Source organism: Urocitellus parryii, chromosome 6 (genome assembly GCF_045843805.1).
Source record: "Urocitellus parryii isolate mUroPar1 chromosome 6, mUroPar1.hap1, whole genome shotgun sequence".
Taxonomy (NCBI): Eukaryota; Metazoa; Chordata; class Mammalia; order Rodentia; family Sciuridae; genus Urocitellus; species Urocitellus parryii.
Window position 1 is genome coordinate 176634328 of NC_135536.1, and position 22302 is coordinate 176656629.

The 22302-nt window shown below is 45.0% G+C and overlaps 1 protein-coding gene across 1 annotated transcript; it reads left to right on the forward strand.

Annotated features, from left to right (window-relative positions):
* Positions 1-76: 76 nt before the first annotated feature.
* Positions 77-17192, forward strand: Dynlrb1 (dynein light chain roadblock-type 1). The gene is made up of 4 exons (XM_026383320.2): positions 77-150; positions 5355-5430; positions 12437-12604; positions 16806-17192. The coding sequence occupies exons 1-4, from the start codon at positions 148-150 to the stop codon at positions 16847-16849; spliced, it is 291 nt and encodes a 96-aa protein (XP_026239105.1). The 5' UTR covers positions 77-147; the 3' UTR covers positions 16850-17192.
* The last annotated feature ends 5110 nt before the right edge of the window (positions 17193-22302 follow it).

The following is a 22302-nucleotide window of genomic DNA, read 5'->3' on the forward strand; positions in this document are numbered from 1 at the left end:
CCTCAGCTCGTCTGCCCGCCCCAAAACCCCCGCTGATTCCTGATAGGCTGCCTCAGCTGTCCGTTACCACAGGGAACTATGCGCAGGCGCAGAAAGACACGGACTTGAGCTGAGTGTTCGCGACGCAGAGCTAAGGATCAGTCCGAGATGGTGAGTTTTCACCGGTGCTTTTGGCTAGCAGTTGCACCCCTCCCTGGCCATGCGGTCCATCTGCCACCGGGGTCTCAGAGCGCCAGGAGAGGAGTCCGCCGGCCCGGGCGGGGCCGGAATCGGACCCAAGCTGACTGGAGGGCGGAACCCGAATGGCGCGGGCCTTTGGGGCTGGGCCGAGGCGTGGCCACCGGATGCCGTGCTCTCTACCGGAAACAGCTGGGGCCTTAATGAAGACCAGGCAGTGGGAGGCTGGGACTCTGAGGCCTGCTGCCTAGCACCTGGGCCTTGTCGCGCGACTCTAGCCTTAAGGGTAGCATTTTCCCCGAAGCTAGTAGGTGGCAAGCACTGCTAAGTGAGCGCGTCATGTGTGTTGTTTTTCCTCCCCGCAGCTCTGTGCGGTGAGCTGTGAGGAAGTGTGCGACCATCACCCACCCACACATTTAAAATCTAAATCTTCGGAATGCCAAGCTTTGACCTAGGAAGTGGCCGTGGACTTGAGCCCTAAGAAGCGTGACTGCCGCCTCTTGCTGTGGCTCCGTCCAAACACTCAGACTGGGGTGCCTGAGTCAGGAACCGGCAGGGTCTGGCCTTGGGGATCCCCAGGCCCCTCTGCCTTGTTGGCTGCGACCTTGGGCTCTTTACACCTTTTCAGGGTTGTGTATTGTTAGTCCCTATCGCTTATACAAAACTCGAAAAGGACTTTTAAACGTTAAACCATGTGAATGTAACTTTTTCAATCATCTTTTTTAGATATGTAAAGCTTATAAGAAAAATTGAAAAGGAAAATGAAACAAGGTGTCATTAGAGGTGACCACTAAGTGAATTACTTCTAGGCTTTTTCGCTTCGGTTTCTATTTTATATAGTTTAGCGCCGACTGAATATACAAATTGTGAGTTCTGCATTTCTCATTATTATACCACAAAGAATGTCCCCACATCATTAAAAACATGAAATAATGCTTCAAATATATGTAATTTCATCTTCGTATCACTTTTTTTTTTTTTTTTCTTTTAAGACAGGGTCTTTCCTTGTTGCCCAGACTCGTCTGGAAGTCCAGACTCAAAACAGTCCTCCCACCTTAGCTTCCCCTGTGATGGGACTGCCTTTTAGCTCTTCTTTTGACCTGCTATGTGTTCTTGGGTAAAACCCTTCTTTTCTCTGAACCTCAATTTCCTTAACTGTAAAATGAAGATCATAATAATTATGGAAGATGAATGAGATGTTCAGATGGAAGCATATGTCTGAAAGCAGTGGATGACCCCTAGTGGGTACTGAGTACATAAATGTATGCCTGTGTGTCCTGTTCCTGGTAAGTGTGGTTTTTTTTTTTTTTTTTTTTTTGAACAACCAAATCTCAGTAGCTGGTTCTTATTAAACAGAATCACCTACCTGGGCACCATGGCACATGCCTGTAACCCCAGTTACTTGTCGGGCAGGAGGATCACAAGTTGGAGGATACCCTGGGCAACTTAGCAACACCCTGTCTCAAAGTTAAAAAGGACTGGGGATTTAGCTCAGTGGTAGAGTGCTTGTGTGTCTTGCACAAGACCCTGAGTTCAATCCCCAGCACTTGGGGCAGAAATTAAGGTCACCCAAACTTTTGCTTTTTGTTACACTGGGTCCTATAAGGTAGCATCCTCCCTCCTATACTTAAAAGGGTTGATTTTGAAACATAGTTGAAAAAATGCTTTTTATTTGTTCTTAAGTATTCACTGAGCCTGTCTTGTGTCTGGTATTGGGGCTATAAAAGGTACTGGATCCCTGCTCCAAGGGTACTTTGGGTCTACAGTAGAAGATGGATATAAAATGTCAATTATACTGTGCTCTAGTAAGTACCATGAAGGCTGGATGCTACAGGTGTCCAGAGTAGGGCTGGTATTAAAGGCCTTTCCTAGGAGGCCCATGAGGTGACTTTGAAAGGTTGGGAGTTGGTTATGTTAAGGAGTAAGGACAAGAGGAAAAAGTTCCTTTCCTTCAGATAGAGGGAGTACTGTATACTTCAGATAGAGAGAGCACATATACCAAGCCTGAGTGCTGGAAGCCCAGACTCCTGGCAGGCTGTGTGTGCCCCCTGCAGTCCATTCTCCACACAGCAGCCAAAGCTGGCCTTCAAAAACATCACATCTTGTCTCTCCTCACCTCATAACTTGCTAGTGGCTCCACATAACATCCCAAGAAAAACCCAGGTCATGTCATGGTCTGCCAGTTGGCTGTAATTTGCTCCTGGCTGGTAGCCACCATTCTTCCCCTTGTTCATTGCATTTCAGGCCCACTAGCTCTTTTGCTGTTCCTTGAACAGCATACTTTTCCACAGTATTGCTTTTGTATTTGTTCTTTGCACTGTCTAGAACCTTCTCTCTAGAAATCCACATGGTTAGCTCCTTCATTTCATTCAGCTCTCTTAGGATTTCTCTGATCATCTTACACAAAATTGCAGAGGTGCATGCCTGTAATTCCAACAACTTGAGACTGAGGCAAGTTTGAGCAACTCAGAACTTGTCTCAAACAAGAAATATAAAAGGACTGGGGATGTAGAGTGTCTCTCATTGAATCCCTAGTACAAAGAAAGAGAAAGAGTCATCAATAAATCATTCTAGACCCCTCAATCACACCTGGCATTAATGTTTTACTTCTTTTTATTATTTAATGTCTAACTCCCCAAATACATCCTACCACCTTGCCTAGGTCAGCTTCAGGGGATAATATTTTTGTTGTATTTTGTTCATTACTACAATCCCAGGCCTAAAATTGTCTGGCACATAGAAGCCATATAATTAATAAATAGCAGTCTTAGGAAAGTTAATCTTTTTCTTTTCAGCTTCATTGCCCAACCCTGGGATACAGTTTAAATCTAGATTTTGACATCTTCCATTTTAGCTTTCATTCCCCTTTCTTTCCTGTGTTGATTGTTGGTTGATTGAGCTGTCCTAAATTATCACATAAGCTTTTTTTTTTTTTTTTTTTTTTTTGCCATATTGACTCTGGGTCTTGCTCATGTGAGGCAAGCACTATACTACTGAACTGTATCCCCAGATGTCCCAAGTTATTCTTAAAATGTTGAGTGTGTCAGAGCTCTATGGCCCCATGTCAGAGTCCATCTTGGATACAATGGTGGAGGGGGAGGGTGGTGTGCTAAAAATTAGAAACTGCAGAGTAGAGGGTCTGAGGCTGTAGCTCAGTGGCAGAGCACTTGCCTAGCATATGTGAAGCACTGGGTTCAATCCTCAGCACCACATAAAAATTAATAAATAAAGGTATTCTGTCCATCTACAGCTGCAAAAATTAAATTAAAAAGAAAGAAAGAAAGAATAGAGTAGAAAGGAGTATTTGGGAGGGGAAAAAAAGAAAAAGAATAAAACCTGAGCTATAGTTTTCTGTTCTGAAAGTGGCTTTATTTTTTTTTCATAATCTCCTCTAGCCATCTCATTTTCACAGGGGTGCAGTCACCAAGCACTTTATTTTATACTTTTGCTGTTTTCATTTAGCAATATAACACAGATCTGTGGTGTTATCACATAGTCTAATCACTACTGTTAATGTGAATGGTATCTTCCTATGAGTGATATTCCATAATTTACTTGGCCTTTTGTCTAATTATTGGCCCTTTTAGTGCTTTCTCTTTTTTGCTATTGTAGGTGTCACTGCAACAGACATCTTACTGTGTTCTTTCATTTTTTTGGATTATTTCCTTAGGTTGCATTTCCTAGAAGGCAACCAGGTCAGGCTGAATACTGTACAGCATTGATCTATCATACTACCATACATACCTATCATATCCCTCCCCTCCAAACTAGGACCTGGCAAAGTCCATGAATAACTTAGGATCTCAGATATGCATGATCCACTCTATTGTACTCACATCCAGAGACAGCCCTGTCCTTTTACCCAAACTCTAGATTTTAGAGGCATCAGGCTACTTACCATTTTGTAGCAGGAACTTGTTTGTCTTTCCCTCCAGCATTTGAGGGTATTACATCACTGGGGAGTGGGTGGTGGTGACTGGACTATCCGCCATTTGCTTTCCAGAAGAAGAACAATAGTTCATTGTGCTATCTCCTTCCAGTGTTTAGGACCCCCCCCCCCCCCCAATTATCCCCTGGGAGTGGAGAACCATTCTCTTTTGGTGAATGAACCTCTGTTTCCAACAACTCTCAGCCTTTGAGAACCTTCTAACTAGATTCTGGGCTGGGCTGGAAGGGACCTCCAGAGAATAAGCACACCTCAAGGCCAGTTTCCAGCCACAGGAAGAGTTAGTCCTAGTTTAGTTAAGCAGCTGCTTCTCGAGCTCATTGTAGGGACTTTATGTAATTAGACCCAGCGCCTGATACTTGTCCCTGAGAAGCACAGCCAAGGATTTGGGGGGTCACAGGCAGGTAAGACACCACTAAGATGGGGAATCAGTAGAGGCTTCAGGCAGAGGTAATGCCTTGGGTGGTCTAGAAGACTTCTGAATTTCAACAGAGAAGAGACCTTGTAGTTTTAAAAGATGGGACAAGAACATGTGGGCAGGTAGATAAAAGTGGAGGGAGAGATAAAGTAGTTGGAGTAAAAATGTAGAAGGTCTTGCATGCCAGAATGAGAACCCAAACATCTTATTGTCTCCTCTGTTTACAAATCCCATGCTAAAATATCCTACCCTGACTGGTTTCTGAATAATCAGGATTAATGAGCCCCTTCCTGAGACATTTCCTGTGGCTGTATGCCATGTGTCACACTATCTCAGATGCCAGCTTATTAAATCACTGCGTCTATCCTCATAGGGTAATTTTGCGTCTTTGAAATGTTTTCAGTTGTCTTATTTGAGCCACAAATGACTCAGTGTCTCCCTCCTGTTAGAAACCTCTGTTTGGGGTTTTTAAGTCATCAGAGTCCTGTCCCCTAACTGTACCTGATAATGTCAATCATTAATGTATCTATGCTCCTGGGAATGTTTTTATATTCTCTCAAATAGCTGGGGATTGGGGGCATAATGTTGCCTGGTGGGTAGAGCAGCCCCACTTCATGCTGTAGTTGTGAACTAATTCTCTAGGTGCTGGTGGTGGCCAGAGGACCATTTCACACAGGCCTGGGAGCTTTAAGATAGGGCCAGATGTCTGGGTGTTTCTTGTTTCTTTTTGGAAGACAAATGTGTGATGCATCTTATGAGGAGGTTAATCCAGCTTACCTGGCCTCTCCTAACCTTGGTCTTATTTTCTGGCAGGCAGAGGTGGAGGAGACACTGAAGCGACTTCAGAGCCAGAAAGGAGTTCAGGGAATCATCGTGGTGAATACAGAAGGTACACTCTTCAGCTATGACTTGCCCCTGGCAACCCCCAGAAAACAGCCCAAACACAGCATAACACTTTTTAACTAAGCCCCTTCATGGATCTGATCTAAGTGTTCTGTTTTTTTCTTTTTAACACTTCCCGTGTTCTAACAATATTATTGAAATTCTGATTTTTTTAATCTTCATTTTATTTATTTATTTAGAGGAGAGAGAGAGAAAAAAATTTTTTAATATTTATTTTTCAGTTTTCGGTTGACAAACATCTTTATTTTATTTTTATGTGGTGCTGAGGATCGAACCCAGCACCCCTTACATGCCAGGGAAGCACGTTACTGCTTGAGCCACATCCCCGGCCCATATTTATTTATTTTTGTGTGATACTGAGGATTGAGCCCAGGGCCCTGCACATGCTAGGCGAGCCCTCTACCACTGAGCTACAACCCCAGCCCTGAAATTCTTTTTTTTTTTTTTAATATGCAATCATTCTTTACTTATTTATTTATTTTATTAATTGTTCAAAACATTACAAAGCTTTTGACATATCATATTTCATACATTTGATTCAAACGGATTATGAACTCCCATTTTTACCTCGTATACATATTGCAGATTCACATCGGTTACACATCCACTTTTTTTACATACTGCCATACTAGTGTATGTTGTATTCTCCAGCCCTGAAATTCTAATTTTAAATAAAGGAAAAATTCAACTAGTTCTACTACCCTGACAGTCACACATTTCAACTTCCATTCTTTTTTGGCCCTTGTGACCATCAGCCACTTTTCTGATGGTCATAATCATAGTTGGTACTATTTGCATATGCTTATGTTCAAAATTTTCTAAAATTGCTTCACAGTTCACATGAGAAAAAAAAAATTTTTCTTTTAATACTGGGGATAATGACCCAAGGCCTCAGGCCTGCTTGGCACTGCTCTACCACTGAACTACAGTCCCAGCCCCTTTAAGCAAAAAATTTTAAGTACCAGTACAATGTTTATTAACCCACTTACATTGTTTCTACTCTTTTGTGTACCCATTAAATCTGTATTATGTATCCATTTGTGTTGATTTTACCTTTTAGTTAGGTGATACTCTGGATGACTTCTTTGTGCCCATAGTTTTTTCCCCCTTTCTTCTGGGGGCATTATTTGAACAACTTGAATGATACAGATACTAATTTTCTCAAACTGTGCTAGACGTAGTAAAGAAGGGAACTAACCTTTATCGTATACCTGCTCCACTCCAGGCTGAGGACTGGTGCTTTACAACCATACTGTTTCCTTAAAACGGCCTGTGCCCTCCATTTGCAATGGAAAAAAAAAAAAAAAAAAGTCTAGAAATTTAATTAACCTGCCATTACAGAGATAAAATTACATCTGAGCCTGTCTGAGTACACCTATGTGCTTTTTCCCACTCTGCTGCACTGTGAAGAACCAGAGAGTGGCTGCTGGTCTTGTGGCCCTAGGCCTTGATGTCTGGACAGCATCAAGGACAAGGGCTCTGGAAAAAAGCAATTCTGAGTTTGTATCCTGCTTCTTCTCCCGACTAACCGCATGACCTTCAGCAAGTCACTTAAGCATATAAATGTGGATATTATATCTACATTATAGGGTTGTAAATTATTAACTGAGAATAAACAATTATTTATTTACTATGGTATTGTCACCATCAGTTCTGAGCTCTGAGGTATTTGTTTACATGAATCCATATACCTGGTCAGGTTCCCCTGTTGGGTTGGGGGAAACCACATGCTTTGTGTCTCTAGACCACAGTGTTTCCCAAATTTATCTAGTCACCTGAAACTCTTGTTTAAAAACCTACAGCTTTCCAGGCCTTTCCACACAAAGTATGATATATTAGGACTAAGGTGAAACCTGGGAATCTGTTTGCCATTCACTCCAGGAGATTCTTTGATCAGACTTAATTCTGCCTTAAGGGCAAATTCTAATAAAAAGCTGAATGAGCTGGTGTGGTGGCACTCACCTATAATCCCAGTGATGGGGGAGGCTGAGGCAAGAGGATTGCAAGTTCAAAGCCAGCTTCAGCAACTTAGTGAGAATCTGTCTTAAAATAAATAAAGAGGGCTGGGGATGTGGCTCAATACCCCTAGGTTCAATCCCTAGTATTAAAAAAAAAAAAAAAAAAACACTGAATGAGTGCTACAGGCTTAAGACTCACAGCAGATCTGTATGCATCTGATGGCTGCTTTTCAAGACACCACCTAGAATGTAGTTTTCAGTACTGGGCTCCTTAGTCTAAGGCTCATATGCTTCCTCTGGGTTCCTTCTCCTCCATGTCAATCAGAGCAGCTGCTCTCAAATCATTAGCTTGTGTTTCTGTATTAGTTTCAATTAGGAAAAATGTTTTACTAATTTAAAAGCCACCCTACTAGCAAGAAAATAACCAAAAAACTACAGTGTTGGGACAGGTACACGAAGACATTGCTGCTGTTACCAGCAGCTTGGGTGATGAAGGTCCATGATAGCGAGGACTTTGTCTGAGTCACCTCTGGACACCTGGTCCATCCAGCAAGGCTCTGGATTCAGGTCAGTGAGTGTTTGTTGAATGACCAAATCATAATCAGTGATGCCATCAGCCCTTTGATTTGGTAATTCCATTCTGAGGAATGTGTTCCAACAAAATAATCCCAAAGGAAAAAAACAAAACTTTTGCAAGCATATAGATGCCATAATAACTAGATTAATAATCACAGTAATATCTATAATAGCTAGTATGATTGGAAATAATAATGCCCTTTTCCTGGCACCATTATAAATACTTGATATAGACTCTTTTTTTTTTCCTGGTACTAGAGACTGAACCCAGAGCTTCACACATACTAGGCAAACACTCTACCACGAGAGATGAACTCATTTAATCCTTCAAACAGCAAAATAAGGATAGAGTTATTAATATCTCCATTTTATAATGATAAAACCAAGCCTTAGGAAGAGGTTAAGCAGTATCCAAAGGACAGAGGGAAGAGTGGTGGACCTAGAGTTCCAACTCTATAGTCCATGTGTTTGGCCTCTGTCCAGCCTGTGTGCCCCCCTCCATCCCCGTCCCCAAGTGGTCAGGCAGAGGAATGGCAGACCTGCAGATACACCCATACAAGTGGGAATGTCTCGTCAACATGAAGAGATGGCGAAGATGCAGACCTCTTGGGAGTCAGTCTTCCCTCTCCAGCCTTAGTTCCTTGGTCTCTCTCCTTGGTGGGGGCTGGGGGTATCTCTGCAGGCCATAGTCTGCCTTCCTCTCAGAGACTTACTTAATCTTATTGCTTTACCTCTTGCTCTTTCCTCTGCCTCAAATGGCCTTTCTTTTCTCTACTGATTTAAATGTCACCCACCTATAAAGACCCCCTCAAATGTTCCTCTTTTAGGAAGCTAAGCCTTTGATGATAATCTTCTCAACAAACCATTATCCCAACAAGGAAATAGAGGCTCAGAGAGGTTGAATGATGTGTCCTAGATGAGATCATGCAGGCTCTGCAGTGTCCTGAAAAGGGTCTGCTCGCCTCTGTGTCCAACAACCAAAACAGTGCTGGCACAGAGGTGGTGCTAACAAAAGTATCTGTTCATTTTTTTAAGTTTTTTTTTTGTTGTTGTTTAAAGGTTTTGGTGTAGTGGAAGGGATGACCTGGTTGCATAACCAGGACAGATCTGAGCCACAGCTCAGAAATTGTGCCCCCGCCCAGCCATTTCTGTGGACTACACAGTCTCCATTTGTGAAGGCAAAGGCTAGGTAGGCCACCTTTGGGGTAACTTAAGGTCTATAAACTGTGAATCTGTAATTAATCTGAAATTCTTCCCAGTTTGGGTCCCTGCACACTTGCCTCCATGTTTTCTTTTATTGAGGGAGTGAACAAATGATTACTTTCTTGTCTCCTTTACACATTGCTCACTTATAGCATGTGGTCAAAGCCAGACACACTGGCATATGCCTATAATACCAGCAGCTCGAGAGGCTGAGGCAGGAGGATTGCAAGTTCAAGGCCAGCGTCAGCAATTTAGCAAGGCCCTCAGCAACTTATGGATATGTGCCTCAGTGGTTGAGCACCGCTGGATTCAATCTCTAGTACCAGAAAAAAAAAAGGAAAGAAAAGAAATGTTATCAAACTAATGCCCAGTCACAGGTATCCACTTTTCCATAGTCTACCTTCCTCTCAGAGACTTATTTCATCTCATTGCTTTAGCCCTTGCTCTTTCCCCTGCTTCAAATGTTCAAATACATAGTAGGCTCTTTGATTTTTTTTTTTTTTGATAGGGGGTGGTGCTGGGCCTTGTTCAAGGCCTTGTATGTCCTACGCACCCATTCTCTACCACCAAGCTACACATTCCTCTCCTTCTCAAATGGCCTCCATCTATGAAAGTGGATCCCTGTGACCACTCATTTATCAATAGCAAGAAATGCTTAATTTCCAAGGGTTCTGGTGAGAGAAATCTGAGTGGGTTCTGCCTTTAGGGAGCTTAGAGTCTGGTGGGAGATGAATGTAATGATTACTTCCCTACCAGTGTGTTGTCAAACTTGATAAACTGCTCTAAAGGAAAACTAGGTAGAGCTGGGACCAAAGAATAGAGGCACTAGAATGAAAGTTCCAGGCCAAGAAAAGGTGGCCTGTGAAAAGGTGGCCTTGTGGTATATAAAAGAGATGGTCTGGTGGGTGGGGATATAACTCAGTGTTAGGGCACTTGCAAGGCCTAGGTTCAATATCAGCACTGCTCTAAAAAAAAAGCTAACGTCAAGAGGTCTGATTATGCAGATCTATAAGTCAAGTCTTGGCACTGGTAAGACTTAGCATCAAGACCCAAAAATGAGCTAATGTAGGGTTCCTGGCCAGATAGCAGAAACAGTTAGCCCAGGGCCCCATCTGGTCCTGACTCTCAGCAGGTAGGCTCCGTGTTAGCAGTGTTTTTGCAAGTTTAGGGAACAGTCACATCCCCTCAGGGAATAAGGAATGGGTTTTATTGGGTGGGTGATGTTGGTAACAAATCACATTTATTAAGCATGTCCTATAACTCAACTTTCTTAAATGCATTGAACAGTATTCATTCCTCACAGTGGCACTTTGAAATAGAGGCATCATTTCACACACGAGGCAGTGGAAGCTAGGGAGATTCAATCACTTGCATAAAGTCGCATAGCTATGGAAGAGCAGAGGAGGGAGCAAGCCCGGGTCATCAGATTCAGTGTTCCTACACCATCACCTCTCCCATTTTGGATAGATTACAGCAGACACTGCTCACTGCTCATCCTCAGGAAGGTACAGCCACCGAGCCAGGCTCCATTGGACCCTGGTGTGCACATTGTTGCTATCTACCAGCAGCCCTGATGTTCCAGTCCTCTTGTCCTTTAAAGGCAAGTGACCACCACAACCCATTCACATGATTTCACTTGACTCAAAACAGCCTGTCTGACTCAGCTGCCTCTTTTGCCACCATGTCCTCTTGCCATGCTCATGTTCCTGGTACCCTGAAAAGACAAGGTTGGGCCAGTTTCTTGCTACCCATTGAAGGTAGGCTTGAGAACAACTGCCTTTGGCTGGTCTGTTACTGGTCACTTGTGGGCCAGATTATTGGGGTCCTAGACTCAAAGTCTGGCCACTTGTATATGGGGCGTAACTTGGGTTGCATCCTTCAAATGAGAGCGTAAGCTGGTGAGCTCTTGAATTCTCGTAGATGGAGCCTTTTGCTGATAGGTCATGGTCAGTTCACAGGCACCTCATGACTCAGTGTTATTCCTCACCTCCTTGACAATAGACACCATCCAGTGAGTTAAGTTCATTTAATCCTCAAAAGACAAACTGGGCTTGGTGGTGCACGCCTGTAACCCAGCTACTCAGGAGGCTGAGGCAGAAGGATCACAAGTTGGAAGCCGACCTTGGCAACTTTATTTGTCCCAAAATAAAAGGGGCTCAGTGTAACTCAGTGGTAGAGCACCCCTGAATTCAAGCCACAGTACCGCGCTTGCGCGCGCGCGCACACACACACACACACACACACAAGACTTGATAATGATGTTCATTGCCTAGTTAATTATACTAACAAAATCCTAGCTTAAATACCCAGCAGTAGAGAAATGGTGAGTCTGTGGGTTGTTCACATACATAGTAGGCTGTTTGCTTTCCCCCCACCCCCTGGGGATTGAACCTAAGACCTTGTACATCCTAAGCACCCATGCTCTACCAGTGAGCTATACCAGAACCCCTCAGTGTGGGCTCTTTGAAAGAGATAGCAATAGGGTATGCACAGACATAGACACATGCTTTGATTTAGGGTCACCATCATATGTGTAGACTGTGTGTTATTGTTGTTTTTAATTACTTTATTTCATTTATTTCTTTAATATTTGTTTTTTAGTTATACACAATAACTTTATTTTGTTTATTTGTTTTTATGTGGTGCTGAGGATCGAACCCAGTGCCTCACACGTGTGAGGAAGCGCTCTACCACTAAGCCACAACCCCAGCCATAGACTGTGTCTTTTTAACTAGACTCTAAGCCTGCCTTGAATGGGGATGGTGATGGTTATATGCTGGCACAAACTGACCTTTTCTCTGCTTTCTCCTTTTCAGTCTTTACAGATTTGTTAGAGCTTTCCTCCAGGTCAGGTTCTGGATATTATGAAGGAACATCTCTCCTTTTATTGCTGAAAAACAGATAGACAATGTGGCTCTGGGAAAGAGGCCTGGCAGTGAAGCCCACAGGCCTGTGTTTGAGTCCTGGCCCCACTGCTCGTCGTCTGCCCTGTGCCTGTAGGCAGGTTGTCCCACCACTCAAGGAACTTGTGGCCTCATTGGCAAATGAAGATGTATCACCACCCACTGAGGGTTCTGGGCCTGGTGCTGACATACTTAAATACTTAGCACTGCGTCTGTCAGATAGCAAGCCCTCTGTAAATAGTGGCATTATTAACTACTACTCCAGTACTCTAGAGTTTTGTGGAGTTGAGTTGGGAGCTTAGCAGAAAGGGGCTCTAACATCCTGTTCAATTTCCATTTGCTTTCCCTTCAGGAATTCCCATCAAGAGTACCATGGACAATCCCACCACCACACAGTATGCCAACCTCATGCACAACTTCATCTTGAAGGCAAGGAGCACTGTGCGAGAAATTGACCCCCAGAATGACCTCACTTTCCTTCGAATCCGCTCCAAGAAAAATGAAATTATGGTTGCACCAGGTAAGGGATCTTTCACTCACCACTTGGAAACAGATCCTCACAGCAGGTTCTCCATAGCTATCAAGAAGACCTCACACATTGGGATCTGCTCAGGTCCAAGGAGGGCCTGAGGAATTGAAGGAATCCAGTTGCCCCATTGACTAGCCAGACTCTAGCTGGTGTCCCCCAACAAATCCTTTCTCACAGTGACTGTAGGCCTCAGAAGGGAATCACTCTTGGGGTAAGAAAGACACAAGCATAACACAGATCACCCTTACCTTGACAGGGAGAAACTCAATGAGCATTTGGGACATGGGGAGTGCATGATCAGGTCTGCTCAAGGCAGTTGGCAAAGGCTCAACAAAAGAGGGGATGGTGGAGCTGAACCTTGAAGGCCAAAAAAGAATAAGCAAGGCAGAGGGGCAGAAAAAGAATTAGAGGGAAAATAATTTATTGATTCTAAGCTAAAATATATGTCATCTCTCTAGGCCCCATACAGCCAGCTTTTTCTCCGACACTAGAGCAGATGGCTATATTATTTTTCCATGAAGAGCTTGGCATGTATATGGGGACTGTGTGGTACAGCCAAGCCTATCTTTAGGTTTTGGGATCATTCTCAGGGTGATGAGATGCTTTTCCTGGGAAGAGCCCACAGGAATGGAGACCACCGCAGGAAACTGCAGGGCCACCATTCACGGACGTGATTCTCCAGGACTGTTTTTGCATTGTTACTTCTCTCTCACCCTCTGTTTTGCCTGAGCCATAGTTGAATGTGTAGGTTAGTTCCCACTTTATGAAGTTGTGTTTTTTTTGTTTTGTTTTGTTTTGTTTTTGAGAGAGAATTTTAATATTTATTTTTTAATTTTCAGTGGACACAACATCTTTGTTTGTATGTGGTGCTGAGGATCGAACCCGGGCCGCACGCATGCCAGGCGAGCGCGCTACCACTTGAGCCACATCCCCAGGCCCAGTTCCCACTTTATGATACAGCTAGGTTGCAGTAACTGCTTGTCTAGAGTGTCAGAACCTGTGTAGAAAGTGAGACTGATCCAACTTAAAAGGAGCCTCAGACACCAAACTCATCTGAGAGGACTTGATCCTATGAGCAGAGGTGTTTAGGGCAGGGGGCGATATGATTGTTGGGTAGGTCCTGGATGAAGGAGCACAATGGGTAGACTGGGGACATGAGTGTCCCTGCACTTGGCAACGCTGCAGAATTCTGGGAATTTGATAGGCAGTCACCACTATCAGCAGCAGGGTAGCATTGGTTCTGTTCCAAGGTCTGTTCTTACCCAGTCCAGTTGTCTGGAAGGATAGGAAAAAGAGAGCCAGAAAGCTAGTCACAGGGCCCCCAGCCTCCCTGGGACAGTCTCTAGAGGGTGGAGATAGAGCAAGTCAGTCACAGAGTACATAAAGGTAACTTAACTTAAGAGGAATTAAAAAAAAAAAAGCCTTACATATTTAATGCATCTCATACCAACTGATGCCTGATTCTACTTTTTTATAACTTTATTTTATTTATTTTATTATGTGATGCTGAGGATCGAACCCAGTGCCTCACACATGCAAGGCAAGTGCTCTACCATTGAGCCATGACCCCAGCCCCTGACGCCTGATTCTGTTAGGGAAAAAAGTTGGGGGAGGCACGGAATCTTTTTTTCCTTTTTCCGGTGAATTCTTATATGGGCAAGTCATGGAACATCTCTATAACCACATCTATAAAATGTCAAGTCAGGTACTATGCTGCTGTGGTCCTCTGAGACCTTGTCTGGATAAATTTCTAGGCTTGGATTGGGGCAGAAAGCCTTGGAATCAAATTTGAACTGAAATCCCCCAAAACTTCTTGCTGTATGACTGTGGAGGACACATCTGCACAGCCCTCAAGGTGGACCCAGGAATCATCCCTTGACTTACTCTGTGTGTCAGCAGATCTGGGCTCCTCATTGACATACCTGGGAGCTTAAAGTGTGCGGCAAGGGCAAATGACATGGTTGCCACATAGACAAACTCTCCATGAAAAGTGTCTGTCAACCTGAAGCTTCTAAGAATGTCTCCTGAAAGGGCAGAGTTGCGTGAAAGCCCCCAGTCATGTGTGTCTCAGGCCAAGCTTCTCAAACTTGGCCTTGAGGACCTACAGGCATTCAGAAGCTATGAATGTGCCTGAGTCTCGGATGGGCAGCTCCCAGGTTAGGGGTTCGCAGGCTCAGAGGCTCCACGGCCTTAAAGTTGCCAGCGCTCACGGGGCCAGCACAAGTCCTGCAGGGAGTGTGAATGCTCTCTTGCTCACCTTCACCTCTCCCCTAGCCGGGCACACACACACATGCTGGGTGTTATTCTGGAGAGTGCGTGGTACGATACCGTCACCTTAAACGGGTGTTTCTTCCGATTCCCACACTGTTGTGCCTCAACCACACTGTTGCTCTCAAAGCCTGCATCCTTCTCCCTGGGGCCCTTCCACATGCTATCTTGCTGTGGGAACATTCCATCCTTCCTTGTCACTTGGCCATCCAACTGCTTGTGTGCAATTTTAAGTCTGTTTTCTCCACTAGACAGTAAGTTCCATGAGGGCAGGGGCTTGGAAACATTTAGTAAATATTTATACTAAGCATAGTAAACATTTAACAAATATCTATTAATAAATATTTGTTGAATAAATAAAGGAATGGCTTCCTAACTGACACCCCACCACTATGGGACAGGGGTGGAATCAACAATGGGAATGGGGTCAGGGATGTTTGTGGGGCATGGTATTCAGGATGAAAATCAATGATTTGACACACTTTGATGTGTCCAAGAAAAAAATATTAGGTGTTGGTGCCAGAACTCCCGTAGGCAGGAGCCACTGACCAGAGCTTTGGAGGCATTAGACTGGATTGCCATAAGGACTGTAGTTAGCACCCCACACTGAGCAGCCTGGAGCAGCCCTGCCAGGAACAGTTCCTTCCTGCCCCTCTGATTGACTTCCTGGTCAAACCTAGAATCTGCTTCCCAGGCCAGTAATAGCAGTAGGTGGTTTCAGAAATTGACTCTCCATAGAAGTACCAATTTCACCCCATCCTGGCCCAGAACAATTCACACTAAAGAGCGTTTTCAGACAGATTTGGTTTTCAGTTTTTAACCTTACTTATATAAAGCCACATTGACTCAGCATAAACAAACTTCAAAATACAACCTCCCACAGAGAACTTGCCATGGTATTATAGGACTTGGAACTAGTAATTTGATATAAAAGACATTGGTATTGTTGATTGTGTCTGTTTTTATCAGTGGCTTTTTATTCTTTCTGATTTTAATAGCATTCTTTTATGTATGCAGATTACTTAGCCATGAAACTGGTAGTCCCTTTGTTTCTGTTTCTTCCCAGTTGCAACATCCTGTCATCTTGGGAAGATCCAAACTTTAGACTTGAATCTGAGCAGCCACAAATGACCGAGATCCTGCCACTCTTTCATGTTCAACAGGGGGGCAGCAGACCAGAGGGGTTCAGAGCATAAGGCCAAACCTGCTTCCCTCCCTTCCATATATATACAAATTTCTTTCCTTTTTTTTTTTTTTTTTTTTTTTTTGGCCTTGAGGATATGGGCGGGGGGGCTGGGGATTGAAACCATGGCCTTGTGCATGCAAGGCAAGCATTCTACCCAAAGTACCAGTGAAAAACAGTTCACCCAGGTCCTGGCACATGTAAGCCTTTGTAAATGTTTGTGATTTGATTGTGAAGTGGGCAGAGTTAAAACTTTCTGCTTCTTTAATTTTTCTTCTGTACACTAAGGATGGTCAGGCTCACCTCTGAGGACTTGGACTTCCTATGATTTCTCTCTCTCTCTCTCTTTTTTTTTTTTTTTTTGGTACTGGTGATTGAACCAAGGGATGCTTTACCACTAAGCTGTATCCCCAGCCCTTTTTATTGTTTGAGACAGTCAGTTAATAAACTAGTAACTGCTGTCAAGTAACTAAAAGAAGACTGGGTGGCTCTTCTGAGGGCCTGCTGTCTCTGAAGGGAGCGATCACTTCCCTGCAACCCCACCAGCAGGAGCCCCCACAGGAAGCTGGCGAGTTTATCTTGTTTCTGAGCAATAGGAAATAGCCTGGCATTGATGCTTTTTATTAAAGCGTTCTTCTCCTCCTCCCTCTTTGTGGTAACTTAAGGAGTTACTTGCTTTCTATTATGTTTTTCTGCCATTTTACATTTAGTGATTTGTTTTTCCATTTCTCTCTTTTGCAGATAAAGACTATTTCCTGATTGTGATTCAGAATCCAACCGAATAAGCCAACTCTTCTGGCTCCCTGTATCATTCCTTAATGTAATGCCCCAAAGAATACTAGTGTTAATCATGTCAAATGACTGGCCCGTGGAAATCGCCCTAGAGCCCATGCAAACCAATCCAGTGACCAAGGTTGGTCTGGCAGCTGTGCCCAGCCCCACCAGAGGAATCCTTCTGCTGTTCCAGGCACCCCAGAGTTCCCAGGAGGGCTCTCTTTCCTCACTTCCAGGTTTTGGAGCAAGAGCCTGTGAGAAGCCCACACCCAGCTTCCTTCTGACCTTTAGTTCACTTTGTTGCCCTTGGAAAAGGCTGTTTTTCTTTAACTAAAAATAACCAGAATGCTTACCCTGCTGTTGTGTCTTTAAACACTAGGTTGGAAAGGCCTCTCTCTTCCTGTGTCACCACATGGTCTGAAGACCAAACCTGTGGCCTCTCCGGGCCCAGCCATCAATTGTGTTCCTGGTCCCCCAGATCTGTTCCTCACAGCACCGGTGGCCATACTTCCTGAGCATAGCTTGGTGTGTAACTGGTGTCCTGGTTTGTGGGCTTCTTGTCCACTTCTAGGCACTCCTTTATCATTTCCCACTCCTGCCAATGTTTTCTATTATACTATTCTGTGGAAAGGAAGAATGATACCTGTTGAGCACCTAGAATGCACCTGGTGTGCACATCACAGTACCTTCTGCAGATAGTGTTAAAGCCACCTGGCTAGAGACAAGCTTGCCAGGGCCTCATAGGTTGTGACCAAATAGTACCTGCCCCCCTTTTTGCAGTACTGCCGATTGAACCCAGGGATACTTTACCCAGCCCTTTTTATTTTGTTATTTTGAGACAATTTCACTAAATTGTCTTAAGCTGGCCTTGAAATTTGTGATCATCTTGCCTCAGCCTCCCAAGTTGCTAGAATTACAGGGGTGCACCATCATACTCGAATACTTTTATATTCTTTAGTTTTTCCTATATATTTAGGGAAAACGTGAGCAAAGAACAGATTACATATATCTTGTTCTTATTTTATAATAATCTTCCTTTACTATACATATGCTTTATTTGGTTGTTCATTCAACAGGTATTTAGTGAATGCCTACCATGTCCAGTTCCTGAGAATAAGCTCTGACCATTAGTTTTCAGGTTTTTGTGACATGTCATGAGGGTGGTAGACCACTGCCAGGGCCATGTAGTCCACAGTTAAGAGAACAGGGGCCACAACCACTTACCCAGAGACAGGAGAGAACTCATGAACAACTAAAAATATGAGGGGAATAAATTCAACAGAAGAGTCTCAAGATAAAGTTGAAATTTCCCAACCTTAGACACGAGAGAAAATGGAAAAGTTGAGAAAATTAAAGGATCAGTCTGGGATATTCAACTTCTGATTAACAGGGGTTCCAGAAAGAGAAGATAAAATTTATAAATGAAAGACTATAAGAAAAATTCCTAGAGCTAAAAATAGGAATTACTAGAATAAAAGTCCTGAGAGTCCAGAGTAATTGCTTTAAAAAAAAAAAAAAAAGACCTAGGCCAAGCCAGGCATGGTGGTACATGCCTGTAATCCCAGCAGCTCCGGAGGCTGAGGCAGGAGGATCGAGAGTTCAAAGCCAGCCTCATCAAAAGTGAGGCAATTAGCAACTCAGTGAGACCCTGTCTCTAATAAAATACAAAATAGGGCTGGGGATGTGGCTCAGTGATTGAGTGTGCCTGAGTTCAATCCCTGGAACCCACCAAAAAAAAAAAAAAAAAATGCCAACCCCATTATCATGAAATCTCGGAACATGGTGGACAAGGCACACAAGATTAAAGACTGAAATGGCAGCCATGCACAGTGGTGCACACCTCTGTAATCCCAGGCCAGCCTCAGCAATTTAGCCCCTGATCAATTTAGTGAGATCCTATCTCAAAATAATAAAAGGCTGAGGATGTGGTTCAAAACAAAACAACAACAAAGCCTCTGGATTCAATCCCCAGTTTTTTAAAGGCAATTCTGACAGCATCACCAGAAATAGGTAGTTTCTGCCCTCAAACTTCTGGAGGGAAAAAAAAAGACAACCTGAAGTTCTCAGCCCAGTCATTTTAAGTGAAATATTCTCAGACTGACAAGTCTGCATGTCTTCATCCCCCATGCACCTTTTCTCAGGAAGCTACTGGAATATGTACTTCATTAAAGCAAGGGAATAAAGCAAAGCAAGCAGATACAGAATCCAGGCAATCAGAGACTCAATGCATGGCAGACAAGGGAAGCTTCCAAGCAATGGTGAAGAGCACTGGGCAATAAGCCCAGAGAGTAAGTGCAAAGGGGAAATGTTTCCAAGAAGAGAAAAATAATAGGCTGTCTGATGTATCTGAATATATAAGAGGAGGTTTTGGTTCTCCAGAGATTTTAAGATAATTTAGTATCAGCACCGGAAAATAAAAGTTATACAATTAAAAGGAAATCCCAGCTGGGCTTGGTGGTGCACACCTGTAATCCCAGTGACTCAGGGGACTGAGGCAAGAGGATCACAAATTGCTGGGATTACAGGTATATGCCGCCATGCCTGATTTTTTTGATACAAGTTTTTAATATTCTAACAATATGCTTGTAAACTGGTGCCTCCCAGCCCTTTTCCAATAAAGTAATTGAAGAGTGAAGAGAATTTTATCTACAATTCCCTGGAGAACTGGAGCATTACCCAAAGGGAAGCCACCACAAGCATGACAGATCTCTGTGAAGTCTCCTCCTATCTTTGAAGATGAACATGTGTTTTACATCCTGGGAGTTTAGTGGAGAATGCAGGGTTGAGGGAAGCAGGAGCCCAGTTAGCCAGTGAGAACTGGAGGTGACTTGGACAAGAGAGGTTTCATGGCCCAGAAGTGGGGCCTTCAGAAGTGTGTCAGGACTTGGTGTTGACCACGGGTGTTAGATATGAAGGAAGACTCCAGAGTGCTTGTTGGCAACCAGGTACTTCCAGTTACGGAGATGGGAATGAGTGGGGGATTTTGAAGGGGTAGAGGGAAACAAAGTGGCCTGTTTAATTGAAGCTATTAGTTACCAATATGTCTAATGAGATGTGTTGAGTGAATTGCTGAGTACACTATTCTGAGGGTTCATGCTGGACATGCAGATGTGTAGTTATTAGCCTATTTATTTTAGTTATAGGTGGACACAATAAATTTTATTTTTATGTGGTGCTGAGGATCAAATCCAGTACCTCAGGAATACCAGGTGAGCACTCTACCTCTGAGCCACAACCCCAGGTCTCTGTGATTGGTATTTAAAAGTCAAGGGACTTCAGAGGAATTCATCAGAGTGAAAGAAGGAAGAGAGGGAGGAGAAATGGGGTCTGAAAGCAGCACCTGATAGCTTCATCTCTGGACTCTTGTAGAAGAGCAGCGGTGAGAAGACTTGGTGGTCACAGAAGTTTCACTTAGGGTGTAGTTCAGCCTCAGAAAACCCAGAAAAACTGGTTTATAAACAACAGGACCAAAGTTGATCCGGTCAGTAGTCCAGAGCCCAGGTTCATTTCAGCTTCTAGTTCCGCTACCTCCAAGATAGCTGTTGAAACCACAGACCTCACATTCAAATTCCAGGCAGCTGATGGAGGCTGGGGTGGAGAAGGAAATACTCTTTAAGGAGATTTCCCAGAATTTCGCACAACACTTTCCACTGATGCTTACTGACCAGAGTTTAACGACTCGCCCATCCTAACTGCATGGAAACTGGGAAACCAAGTCCTCTATTGGGGTGCGCGGCTGCCCTAAAGGACATTCAGGAGGAATGGGATAGTAGCCTCTGTCACCGCAGCCTGAGGACTGAGGATTTCAAGGAGGAAGTGGTCACGGGACCTGAGGATTGAGGACTCTGTGGCTCTTGACAAGGGCGACGGTGGGGATGGAAGAGCCACTGGAGCGGGATCGGGAGCGGATGCCTAGGGGAGAAGCGGCCAGTACCAAGTGGGGGGGTCGGCCGGGGGTGTGAGGTGGGGGCGCTGAGTGGCCTCCCAGAGCAGCAGAGGCCAAGAGTGAGGAAGGCTGGCACCAGGGCCCGCGTGAAGGGGCTGGCGGCCGCGAAGGAGCCGCGGACCGAGGGCGAGGCGGGCTGGGCGGCCATGGGGCTCCTGCATCCCGGGGCCTGCGGTCGAGGAGACGCACCGCGGAATTCAGCCAGGACTGGGGCTCTGCCAGGTTTACGCAGCAGCAGAGTCAGGGCTTGGGATGTGGAGCCTGTGCAGGGCGGACGAGCGACGGAGAGGGCACGCGCGGTGGCTCGCCTCGGTGGCTGGGGCGACCGCGGCCTCCCGGGGAGTGAGAGTGGAGACGCGAGGGAGGTCCAGATGGGCTGGAGGCCTGGGATAGCGGCTGACTGGCGCGTGGGGACGGGGCATGGCAGTCCACTGAGTCTGGTCAGCTGCTGGGATGGGGCTGGGGCGTGGGGATTGGCTGGAGGCCCTGGTCTGGGCGAAGACAGTGACCTTCTTTTAATGTGCCGAGTTTGAGGAACCCCAATGCCGAGGCGACCTTTGTTCAAGAGGCAGGGCCTCGACCTGAAGCCTGGAGGGACAGGCTGGAGTCAGCCAGAGCACAGATGGCACAGGCTCCCAGGGGTGGTTGAGCACAGCTGAGCACAGGCAGCCTCCCCAGGTGACAGCTCAGAGGACCGATATGGGGGAAGGCGGGGCTTGAGGACACTGGAGCGTGGGGGTGGCACACTGGCCCCCTCCCTGGGGAGGTGGGTTAGAACGAGGGAGGCCAGAGCTGCTGGAGGGACCAGAGCCAGCTGGTGGAGGCCTCCTGAAGCTTGTGGCAGTGGGGTTGATGGTCTTGGCCTCCACCTGCCCAGTGAAGCCAGAGTCTGAGCTTGAGGTTTGAGGACCCCTGCGTGGGTCTTAATTCCTCTGATCTTTGGAAAATCCCACTTGGAGTCTGTAAACAGCAACTCAGAGATAATGACCCTGACTCAAACACCAACGCTCTTGGGTCCTCCCAGTGGAAGCCCATTTTACAAGGGAGATCATCACCTTAAATAAGACATCACATGGGTGATGCCCAAGTTGGTCCAGCTGATTCCTGTCTCTCCCAAGACCCCAGGACTTCTAAGTTGTGCCCTGATTTCAACCTCAGAGGTAGGTTTGGATACTGTCTCCATTTTCAGGTGAAGAATCGAGCTTCCATAGTGAAAGACATGTTCAAATTTATTCAGTAAATGGTGAAGCTGCCTTAGATCCAGGTCTGACTCTGGCCTGCCTGTCTTAGTGCAAACAAGCAAACAGACTCCAAGGAACTGTGTGACCTGTGAGATCACACTGTCATCAGTGGCTACCCAGGCCAGTGGTACTTCACCCTCATGTGACAGCCCAGCCAAGGCCAGCTGTCTGCTTTTACTCAGGCTCATGTGTCCAAGTCAGGAGCCACAGAACAGCAGGAATGAGAGGGTAGGAGTGGAGCTGCGAGGAGCATGCTTGACCACGGGCCAGAAGCTTC